General features: G+C 45.8%; 1 protein-coding gene across 1 annotated transcript in view; it reads right to left on the bottom strand.

The window, feature by feature from the left end:
- The window catches only part of Slc24a3 (solute carrier family 24 member 3), a 489152-nt gene that overhangs the window by 124828 nt on the left and 352228 nt on the right, over positions 1–12096 (bottom strand). The window contains exons 4-6 of the mRNA XM_037205267.1: positions 10547–10621; positions 4831–4915; positions 4359–4462 (exon numbers count right to left, since the gene is read on the bottom strand). Of these exons, the coding sequence (XP_037061162.1) occupies positions 4359–4462; positions 4831–4915; positions 10547–10621 (264 nt within the window). The remainder of the gene's footprint in view (positions 1–4358; positions 4463–4830; positions 4916–10546; positions 10622–12096) is intronic.

The raw sequence follows: 12096 nt of genomic DNA, 5'->3' as shown, positions 1-12096 counted from the left end.
CCAAAATGATAAAGATACATGAGGAATGACAAACATTTACATACTAAACAATGTTTTTAAGCGTTATATAATGTACAAGTAGCACTGCATGAATATTATACCTTTTTAAATCCCAAGATTGTTCTGGCTTTTATGTAAAATTACCAATTATATCATGAGAATCATAGTTTCAGCAAATTCATACTAAATTGATATACTTGAAAGTGGGATCAGTCACTTTTGGAAAATTATAAATAATCTTTTAAAACCCTTTAAAAATATTTCAAAGGCAGGGTCTCTCACACACTGGGCAAGCACTGTATTGCCACAGATCCACATCTGTAATTTCTTAATTGTCCACCTGGTCTTCATGTTTGTGGAGTGGAGCTGAAGGTGGGGTCTAAACAGCTAGCTTATTCGGAAGCCTTAGTCTTGTGCTTGCCACACACCCCATGGGCCCATTCACATCTCTCCACCTTCGCAGGTCCTCCCAGTAGTCAACCCTTGCATCCCTCTGTCTAGAGTTTTCTCTGAGTGCCAAGGTTCACCCTGACTGTGGTCACCCAACAAGCTGGAAATGGTGAGGGGTTCATGTTTTGTACCTGGAGTCACATGGAATGGAAAGTGGAAGTTGGTGTATAAGTGCCCCAGCTCTCTTACCTTCTATGTGAGATCACTGCACATCTGTAAACCATGCCCCAAAGATGAATCAAATCCCAGTTGCTGGTAGTGATAACTTGCTCATTAATGTTTTTGTCTGTGGCTTTCTCTTCCCTGTCTCACCTCCTCAATGTCTTGCTAGTGTTCCCTGGGGCAACCTTTCAAATTAACTACTTGCACTTGACTCCTTGCCTAGAGTCTTCTTCTGGGGATATTCAAATGAAGGCAGGCTTCAACTCTTGGTGCTGCTCTGTTTTGTGTAAATGAGCCAGCTCAGACAGGGTGCTATTTGAAGAAAGGCAAATGTAGCCAAGATTAGATGGACCCCGCCAAAGAACATCAGGGACATAATAAGGATGCCAGGAGCCAATGTGGGAGCTTTTATAACAAACTGGAGCCATCTGCCAGCCTGTAATAACCAGAATATGAAGGTCCTAATCTGGGATGCAGTTAAACTGTTTACTCTCTGTTTGTGGTTATGTATTTAAAGCTTAACATGCTCTGAATGGTGGATTTAAATTCATAAGCACATTGTTTTACAAAATTGGCATGAAGTCTTTTTAATGCAATATGCAGAATATATTAGAAGGTTACGTCAAGACCTGGATATTTTCACTTCATTGTTATCCTTCTTTGTTCTTAAGGAAACATTGGGAGGACCACAGCTCTGTAAATGTCTTGTGAGATACCCAGAACCTTCTTCCAAGCCATTTTCTGAGAGGCAATTTCCTCCTGTCCCATAAAAACTCCACAAAGCACCTCAGGCTAACAAGGAGGCATCGGGTATGTTTGTAAACTCCTAATACAGCAGACATTCAATTACACTGAATTCATCAAAACCCTAATTGAGACAGGAGCTCAAACCTTACAGCTTAATTACTTTAATTTTAGATGGGCGACAGACTTCCTCATGTACTGCCCTTTAATCTGAAATGCATTAAAGAGAGGCCCATGGGTGCTTGCTATAATTCGCAGCCAGTGAAAGTGCAGAACAATACAAATAATAATGCCAAGTGATACCCGTGATTAGATTTATTAATCACTCATTTCCCAATTCCTGTTCTTTGTTGTGACATCCCATGGCACCAGCTCTGCTGTCTGGGAATGTGTCCCCCTGTGTGAGGCTAGACAACTCTCACTTTTTGCTGATTGTTCTTTTCTACTACTCACGAGACCGCCTAGGACCAAGCACTAGTCCTCTGATCTCATTATGTCAATATATCATTTCATTCTCATTTACAAGACCTTCTTCCCAACCTCTCTGCTCCACGCCATGTCTCTGATGGGAGCCACAGACACCCTTGTCAATCAGTCCATCAGCTGAGAGGCCAAACTTTCCCAGTGGCCTAGGGTGGAATCTGGTAGTACGGACCTCAGGAGTATACCAAGAGTTGATAAAAGTGTCTAACTGGTTTTGACTGTCCCTGCAGACCAAGTACTATTATTAATATCAAACATGATAGGTTTCATCACCATGGCAACACTCAGAAGTAGGCATGCTTGTACCCACTCTATAGATGAGAAGAATCAGGCTTCAGTAGCTAAAATAACTTCTCCAAAATCACTCAGCAAACAGCAGAGCAAGTATGTGATCCCAGGCCAATCTGATTCTTTGGTCCATGTTCCTCCCCAAATACAATTCTGTGTCTTCTGCAAAGATGTGAGAGAATCTACAAAGAAGGCAAGTGTGGATGGCTTTGGAAATCTCCAAGTAGGCAGAGGATAAGAAAATAATAATAATAAAAAAGGAAGGGTATATCTAGGATCACCCTGATGGCTGCTTCCAGGAGCAGCTCTGATTGCTACCTCTCTCCAGTCACATGGGGCTGTGAAACCAGCCAGCAAGGACCTGGAGAAGGTAGAAAGATGGATGCCAACAACCGGTACATCAGCCATGAACAGGTGTTCTAGCCAAGCTCGTGATGAGCGGCACTGCTGATGAATTACACGCCACCAACACGCTGCAGTCATTTCATAAGTAATTAGCTGTGTGGCACTGAGTAGACATCACCCAGTCATTTGTTTCATTTCTTTACATTATCTCTTCCCCCTCGGGCTTGCTTCAGAATCAAGCTGCAGGTACAAATGACTAATGAACCAATGACAACACTAATAACGGCCGGGCTAATAATCATACAGCTAATGGTGACGATGCTAATTAAGAAAGTGCGAACAGCAACAGCTTCCACTGGTGTGACTATTCATCTCTGGAAGGCAACGTTGAGTCGGTCAGGCAGGGGAGAGCCAGGGGAGAGTGACAGCAGCAAAGGCAGGCAGGCATGGGGCGCATTCTTTCAGTGGTGCTACTTACGTAGGAGAGTTCAAGACCAGTAGAGTGTGGACTTGTTACATTTAACACAATGTGTCATCATGAAAGCAGAAACTATTCAGTCCAGAGAGTGGGACAGACCTCAATCTTCATGACCAAAGCACCTGCCCCGGAGCCCCGTGAGAGGTAGCCTGTCCACTGGGGAGCCCTGGAACTGATGTCTGGCAAGATCAAGGTGTTCTTCTGCCCGTCCCTTGGAAGGAATAAACACAAGCAGGCCAACTGGACAAATCAGTTGGCATGGAAATGGGGGCAGTGGAAATGGGCCACAGAGAATAGCGGTGACTCTATAGGAACTCTTGAGTGTACATTTGAGGGGCAGACGTCGCGGCATGCTCAGCAGCTTCTGAGAGACAAAGAGGCCTGACTCACATGAGGGACAAGGACAGCAGCATCTGTCTTAGCCCTTTATACCCACCAGCCACTTTCAGCAGGGCATGGCACAGACCTCGGTCAGGTTACTGATCAGGTAAAATGGATTACCAGGTCCTTCAATATTATAAATAGTCACCTCTGGAACACTAAAAATAGAAGCTACTGAGTCTTGGCATTTTAGGCAGAGAAGTGAGGTTGTCATTTCTGATGGTCATTACTCTGAGGAAACTAGGATGTGAGAGCCACAGGGAAGCTGCATGTCCTGTGAACCTTTAGGCTCTGACCTTGGCTGCCCAATAGCCTCACACTGTGACTTCTGGATACATTCCTGAGATTATCCAAGAGACACTACATTGATAAAGGACAGTCGCCCCTCAGGATATCTCTGGCATTAGGTTAACTGAGGACTCCTCTAGACTACAAGAGATTTAGTGGCAAGAAGAAAGGCAACAACTACGAACTCTTTTTTTTTTTTTTTTTTTCTCTGAGACAGGGTTTCTCTGTGTATCTTTGGAGCCTGTCCTGGATCTTGCTCTGTAGACCAGGCTGGCCTCGAACTCACAGAGATCCACCTGCCTCTGCCTCCTGAGTGCTAGGATTAAAAGCATGCACTACCACTGCCAGGCCCAACTATGAGTTCTTTAAGCTGAAAAACTTTGTCTCTTTTCTTCTCCCTCTTTCTCATTTATCTTATTTCCTCTGAGGCAACCATCACATTGGAAATCATTCTAGTGCAGATCAGTAGCTCTCAAAATGGGAGTGGGCATCCCATTTTCAAGTTCGCAGTTAGCATTGTCAGGCTGGTTAATTTCCTATGTGGAGCTGCAAAGTCTACTTTCCATCAATCCGGAAACCAAATAACAGTGGCTTCAGGTGTCTAATGGAAATCTTCAATCCCACCGCTCAAGGCTCCAATGTGGGTGAATTCTAACATGACAATCTCCTGCCTCAGCTCCACATTTCTATCTTCTCCACATGTCATGTACAACCGTCACCAAGAAGTCATCAGTCTTACCTGCCCTGCAAAGAGCCCACAGACACCGATGATACACAGGATGTTGAACACAGCAGAGCCCACGATGGTGCCGACTCCCACATCACCCTTGGTGATGAAGACTCCTGAAACACAGACCAAAACCAGTCTGGCTGTAGTGGTCCAGCTGCATTCCATGAAGAACCTAAAGATCACTTCCTAGTTCTAGACTATGCTCAGGACCCACAGGAAACAGCTGACCATTGCGGGGAGCGTCTCAATCTGGAGGTGAGACTTTCCCTTAGTAGCACTGGCTTTGGGTCTAGGATGAGTTCACACACAGTAAAAGGGTTGAATGGCCACAGCAAAGTGGGAGGCTCTACTTGGGGTCTGTGAACTTCATTTTTTTTTTTTTTTTGTGAATGGCCAACAACCCAAATTTGAGGGCCTTCTTCCCCAGAGCCCTTTTCTCTCACATAGGGAAGGGCTGAGATAGCCTTCTAGCATCACCTACCTATAACTGATGTGAAGAGCTCTGGGGCTGAGCTGCCTGCTGCCATGAATGTAGCTCCTGCCACATCTTCACTGAGGTGGAGACGCTGTGCAGGAACAAAGACAAGACAGGTGAGTTGGGATTTTACCTGGGAATACAGATGACTGTGGCTCCCTGGGTCCTAAGCCTTGAGAAGGGCAGCAGCAGCACTAGGGCTTCAGAGGGACCCAGGGGCTGGGTTCAGTCCCTCTCACTGTCCTTCATCCAGAGCCTGGCCATTTCTGCAATCTGCTCACTACCCTCCCTTGCAGGTCAGCAGGCTACAAGACTTCATTAGCCAAAGGCTCTACAGAAGACTTAGGGGTCCACAACTCAGATGTACCCGGGGGCTGTTGTGCCAATGAGCAGGAGGGTGGCGTGGGGAGGTGAGAGCACCATGGGCAGTGGTGGGTAGTGATACCCTTTCTAATGGCAGCTCTGCTCAGCTCCCTAGAGTGTTGGCAGGCACTCTGATTTGAGAAGAGACGTGGATAATCCAGAGCTGTGTGCAAAGATCATGGCTGTTGCAGCGCTTCGGCTACCTTGGGCCCATACTTGTGCCTCTGGAGTCACCCTCTTGAAGCACAGTCCCAACCCTTGACCTTCAAACTCCAGGTGGCACAGCAGGAGAGAAGACTTGAGACTGAGTAGAAAAGGGTGAAGTCCCAGATCTTTGGGGACACTCCTCAGTCCTCAAGTCACCCTATGTGTTGAGCCAGAAGGCGATTTTCAAGAGCAGAATACAAATGCACCTTGGTGGCTGGTTGGTGTGTTTAGCTTTTTGGTATTCCACCATGTCTCAGGAAGTAAGCTGCTGGCTGTTGGTAAGCACCCGGTTCCCTTCTGGTGTCAGGGCAGGGACTTCCTTTCCAGTTTCCAATGCCACCCCCTCTTGGGCTCAGTAGAAACAGTGGTTGCACTTCCCTGTTTGGCCACAGAGAGGCAGCATGGCCTTGGAGGAGCCTCTGAAAGAGGCATTCTCTTTGGGATCCTGGGTTCCTTGGCTCTGCATTCACAGTTAAGGTTCACATAGGGTAATGAGGAGGCCATGAGATGGTAGTCAACACTAAAAACGGTGGCTGGTGGCTGGTGGGGAAGCCCTGGGCACTTGAGTCTCAATGGGTGGGGACGGCTAGAAGGCAACTTGTCACCTGAACCAGGAGTCCAGGAAGTTCAGCTCCCAGGAAAGCCCTGAGTTGCTGCACTTCCCTGCCGAGCTCCACTAGCTGGATTTCCTTGTTGCTTATGAAGCTTGGTTGAAGCTTGGTTTTATGTCCGGTTTCTCTCTTGTTTACAAATCTCCTTCCTTTCCTCCCTACTCCATACCTAATTCACTCTGACCTGGCAGTACCTCACTGGACTCTTAGAATCACTAGTCATGAAGCCTTCGTGCCTCTACATTGCTAGCTGCTATATGGGAGGGAGGGGGGAAGGAGAGTCTTCCTTAGCTTCATCCTTAGCAGAGAATAATTCCTGCATCCCCTCACCACAGCTGGACACTCTGGGCTCTCCATGAACAACAGGTCCTGCTGTTCCCATTTAGGTTCAGTGGCTCAGGCATTCTCTGTCTTTTTCTGGAATGCTTTGTCAACAAGACCTTTTCTTTAGATGAGGTTCCTTTGGTCTTTCCCTCCAAACAGCCCTGCCCTGGTACCATGGCAGAATCCATCACTTGCTCCCTTCTCGCTGCACAAAGTCCCCACTGGGCTCATGCAATCTTCTGTGAATACAGTCAGCCTTTGGGATCAGTGGGGATTAGTTCCAGGAATGCCTCCTTTCCCTGCTAGGACCCAGATACTCAAATCCAAGCATTGTTCAAGTTTCATATAAAATAGTGCAGTGTTTGCATATAACTTATATACATTCTCCCATATACTGCAAATCATCCCTACATTGCTTACAATTCCTAATACAATGTAAATGCCACATCAAATACTGTATTGTCCAGGGCATAATGACAAGGAAGAAAGTCTATATCTGTCCCATACTGATGCAACTTAAGAAATGTTTGATCCAAGGTTGATTGCTTAGATGTAGAACCTGCATATAAAAGGTGGGATGCTTCATTTTATCAGTGGTCTACAAGCCAGGGCACGTAGGTTGGCTGGGACAGAGTCTAGTTCAGTGTTTACAATACTTGAAGCAAGGCCTGTCACCCTCTTCCACAGCCTAGGAGGCTACTCTGCTGCTTTTTTCAACTTGCACATGGTCCTAAAGCCTTTCTACTCTCGACATCCAATATCTTCATTTATGCATAAGCTCTGACCAACCTAAGGCTGTTACCTCCTGATCCCCAGGAATGCCACATCTTCCCCTTGCTGAGTCTTTGAAACACCTCTCTCCCAACTTTGATTCAGTGTAGGAGAATCTGAGTTTGTCTATCTTCGTCAGACAAGGGACTTCTCAACATTCCAACACCTTTGTATGTTCCATGATGTAACTTCAAGGCCGTCTAGATTTAGTGACTTATCTGACCTGTGGCTGGCAGGCTGGGTCATTATATTGGCACTCCTTTCTCTTCCCTGCCCAACATTTTTCCTGGCTTGAACTTGAACTCCCCTCCCCTGACTCAGCTATGATTTATTGAGTAATGTGGATTTCTTTCTAGAATCATTTTTCACCAAAGTCCAAACAACATCCCTTTTGAGCATATCTGCTTAGTTCTAGAGTTAATCTGGGAGCAAGCACTGAGCTCACAGCATCACCTCTGTACAAAGAGATTAGGAAAAGCAACAATGGGACGTGGTTAGGAAGCCCTGCCAGGCCACAATGGGTAGTCCTACATCATGGCTCTGGGATCCTGTGAAAGAATGGAACCCCCGGGAGATTGAGCACAGATTCTGAGGAACATAAACATGGGGTCTCCAAGGAGATACAAACTCTGTCCTCATCCTACCCATTTCTACAGACACGCCATTTGCTCAGTAACTAGGGTGGCTTGAAGTACACGGAGCTGTACTCACAGAGAGGGGGCATGTAGCATGGCATGCTTTCTTGTAACGTATTTTGCTTCTAAAACTGGACTTGGTTGGGAACAGAGAGCATTCTGGGAAGGGAGGCCCCTCATCTGCATTCCTCCTCCCTAGATAGTTGTGGATCCTAGCTCTGAACAAACCTGATATAAGTTGTTGCAAAATTGTCAACAGGTATGATGATGACCCAGTGGTAAGCTCAGACTGACCTGGCCTCAGATCATGACTCCACTCCTAAACACCTGTGTAACCTGGGGCAGGACACTCTAAATCTCTGAGCATCAGTTTCTTGATTCCTAGAAAGAGGTTGACTGTGGTCACCTGGTAGAGTCTTAGACGTGGTTAGAGGACGGGTACAGTCACACCACACTGACAGCAACACAGCCAGTTTCCTGCACCTCAACGACCCAGAAAAGATAGCATCTTATCCCATTAAATGTTCTCTTTCCTTCTTAAGATTTTGTTAAAGGCTTACTCCACCCTCTTCTGTTCTGCTAGCTGTTCGCTTGCTTTTTTCCCCGAGGCTATGCATGTTCTCAAAGGTTCTATGGGTTTCTTCAATGGAGGACACACGTTGATATATGTATTTATATTTACAGGACATAATAAATACTTCTGCCATTAACAACAAACATGTCACATGGAAAGAGGCAGAACAAATTGGCTTTGCATAAGAATAAAGTACCAACTGGTAGTAAGTGGGCCTTCTTTATCCTCAATCACTGACTCAACTAATCTCAGATGGAAAGTATTCAGGGAAAAATCCCAACATAAACCTGTATCCTTACCAAACACATACTGTCTTTTTCCTCATCATTTCTCTTTGAAAAAGATACTCTGAAAGATATTTACATAATACTGACATTGTACTAGGCATAGTCTAGAGAAGGTTTAAACTTTATAGTCCTCCACTACTTTAAGAAGGGATTATTCATTACAACTGGCTATTGTTATTTGTTTATATGCCTCTACAGAAAACATGTTTTCACCACCTGCAGCTTGTGACTGAACACTTTACTCATGTGGCTATTAACCCTCAGAGTATAAATTGTCTGATGCTCTGAATAAAGTTGGCTACTTCATGGAAAAAAAAAAAGAAGGGAGTTGAACAACCAAGGATTTGGAACCAACCTGCCATGGAGACTGAGGGATCACAAATGCCTCTACTACAGGGCTGAATGCTTCCTTGCCTTTGACACAAGGTGTGCCTGTTCCTGGGCTGGATCACTGTGACAATTGCTTCTGCATTAGAGAGCTGTGCATGCCAGACACCACCCTACTTTCCTTAATCTACTGCCATTGCAAAGAGGAACACACTCCTAGGACCTGTCTAGGGTTACTGTGCAATGATTGTTCATTTCCAAATACGAAAGCAAACAGATGTCCAGGGCTTAGAAGAAACTGCTTCAGTTAATCATTTTCCTTTTTTTTTTTTTTTTTTTTTGGTTTTTTGAGACAAGTTTCTCTGTGTAGCTTTGTGCCTTTTCCTGGAACTCACTTGGTAGTCCAGGCTGGCCTTGAACTCACAGAGATCCGCCTGGCTCTGCCTCCCGAGTGCTGGGATTAAAGGCGTGCGCCACCACCGCCCGGCCTGACTGCCTTTTATGTTGGTCTTTGGGACCTATGGAATCAGGTACTGTGGGTGGAGCAAGAAGAGGTCACAAGGCTTGTTACTGGACTTTGAGGCAGGATCTGTGTCTGGAGACTGCCTTCTGAAAACTCAGATAATGAAATAAAAATAGTAGATAAAACAAAATGCAAAGCTTGCATCTAAGGAAGATACATTTCAGGGCAGACAGCAAGATGAAAGCAACAAGAAATGAGAGCTTTCTAGGTAGGGTGAGCATTAAAGAAGCCTTTTTAGGTTTATTTATTTATTGCATGTGTGTGTGTGGGTGCGTGCGTGCGTATGTGCATATGTGTGTATTTGTGTGTGCTTGTATTCGTGTGCATACCTATGCATAGGTGAGGAATCCAGGGCACACATGTGGAGGCAGGAGGACAACTTGCTGGAGTCTCTTTTCTCCTCTTTGCCCAGCTCTCTTACCCCAGAGCCTGCCAGGTCTCCACCCAGTGTGAGGGAAATATGTGGTGTTGGTAGGTTCTCACCATAACAGGATCCCAGAAGGAAGAAATGGAGGAAAGGAAGGTGGTGGGAAGGATAGGGACCAAGAAGCAGCAGAATTGGAAAAAAAAAGGGGGGGGGAAACAGTACATAAAGTATGACCCTCCATGTCTGGGGGGCCGACTGTGGGTTTAACACTCATGGAACCAGAATTATTTGAAAAACTATTTGTATCTGCAAGGAACACACATCTTTGGTCTTGTGAACATCTGTCTCCACAGGACTTAAAACACCATAGTAAAGCACACAGGGGGGTATATGCGGGTTGTTTGCAAACACTACACCTTACTACAAACAGTTTATGCACTGGAACACCCACACATTATGTTGCTGCAGGACATTCTGAAGTATCCCCACAGACACCCAGAGGGGACTGTAGAACTAGCAGTAATAGCAGATGTAATGTGGGTTAAAGTCTGACCATTCCCCAGGTTACCACACGTCATGCAGACCTAGCTAACACAGTTCTTCTCTCTCAGGCATTCAGGTGCTTACTACCTCTGAGACTCCCCAGGACCTCAGAGAAGAGGCTAGAACATGGCAGGACAGAGTCCCCACCCCACGGCCCTCTCAAGCACAATAGGAATGTGCCCCCACATACTTCACAGATCTTTTCCAAGGATGGGACGAAGAAATCATCACACACGATGGCGAGCGCATAGAACATGTACATGGCCTGGAAGAAAGGAGAGGAGAAAGAATTAAGAGTCAGGCAGAGCCAGGGGGAAGGGCTGGATCACTATCTCCTCCAATTAATATCATCTGTTATCATAAATTTAACTTCTTATTCAGAGTGAGTACAGAGTCTTTGCAATTCCTGAAAGACCTGTGGCCTGGCTTTAGCTCCATTTTTGACCTGAGTACCTACTAATGGCCTCTTGTCCCCCTTCGAAAACTCCAAAAAGATGGTGGGCACCGGCTTCAAGACCTTTGTACTTGCTGCTTCTACCCAGAGCACTCTTCCCCTCGGATATACCATTGTCTCACTCCGCCATGCTTTTCAAATGCCAACCTGACTCCCTGACCACCTTTTTCTCTATACCCTCTCACCTTGACTTGTTGGGATAGATTACACGTTAGCTCTATTAGGCTGTTGTCATTGTCCACCACCAGAAGTTCTTGAGGAGATGAATGTCCTCTTGTAATTATGTTCTCAGAAGTCACCCCAAGGCTGCCCCCTGAAGGCATGAATAGCTGACCATATCCCAGTGAGCTTCCTTACTACTTGGTCCCTGTGCAAACTTGCTTCCACACTGTGGTCAGTTATCACTAGGGTATCCCTAGAATTTCACCATCTAGCCAGAGATTGTCTTTTTCCTTATCCAAGGTATCAGTGAAGCAATGACCATGTGTTTGGATTCCAGTGTTGAAAGACCACCCAACATACACATCTCACTTCTTCAGGGGACCCCAGCACTTTCACATATTCACAGTGCCTCAGGCAGAAGGTGTCTCACCCTTTCTCCAGGATTACTGATTGGCCAATCAGTGTGTAGTATTCCTAGTAGAGGTGGCTATTGGTTTAGAGGTAGGCATGTGACTTAGGCTTGTCCAATCAGATGAAAGGAAAGTGTTACCAACTTTCCAAAGAGGGTCGTTTCTCCCCTCTGTTGCTAGCTTTGGAGAGGAAGTATGGGATTCTTAGAGTGAAGTTGATTCTGAGTTGGAAAGCAGCAGAGTCCTCATTGCCATCATGGAGCTATGGATCACGTGACATTAGCGCCCACCATGCCTCTGGGCATCATCGCATACCAGCAGCATTGCTTGTGCAGTTAGATTTAGAATTTCCCAGTGTTTGTAGCCTAAAGTATTCACCAGTGCCTGCCCAGTTTCCAGCACCTTCCCTAGTAGACTCATTCTTGACTTCTACTATATTTTCCCACTGATTACTACTCTGCAGCATGGGCCCCCAGTCAGAAAGGGCACAAGCATAAGACACAGGCCAGCTGCCAGAACATGCCATTTCTTGTCTCAGAATGATAGGTGGGCAGAAAGACTGTTTTAAAGGGCCAGGCAGAGATTAATAGAGAATATAAATACCCCTCAAGCCTGTAACTGCCAGAAGCAGCAGTCACATAGAAGAGAGCCCGATAACGGTGCTACCACATTAAGAAGCCGAATCAAAAGATGCAACAGGTTCATGTGTATGGC

Source organism: Peromyscus leucopus, chromosome 4 (assembly GCF_004664715.2).
Source record: "Peromyscus leucopus breed LL Stock chromosome 4, UCI_PerLeu_2.1, whole genome shotgun sequence".
In the NCBI taxonomy this organism is placed as follows: domain Eukaryota; kingdom Metazoa; phylum Chordata; class Mammalia; order Rodentia; family Cricetidae; genus Peromyscus; species Peromyscus leucopus.
The sequence above is the reverse complement of the archived record's forward strand: the minus strand, read 5'-3'. Positions and strand labels throughout refer to the sequence as shown.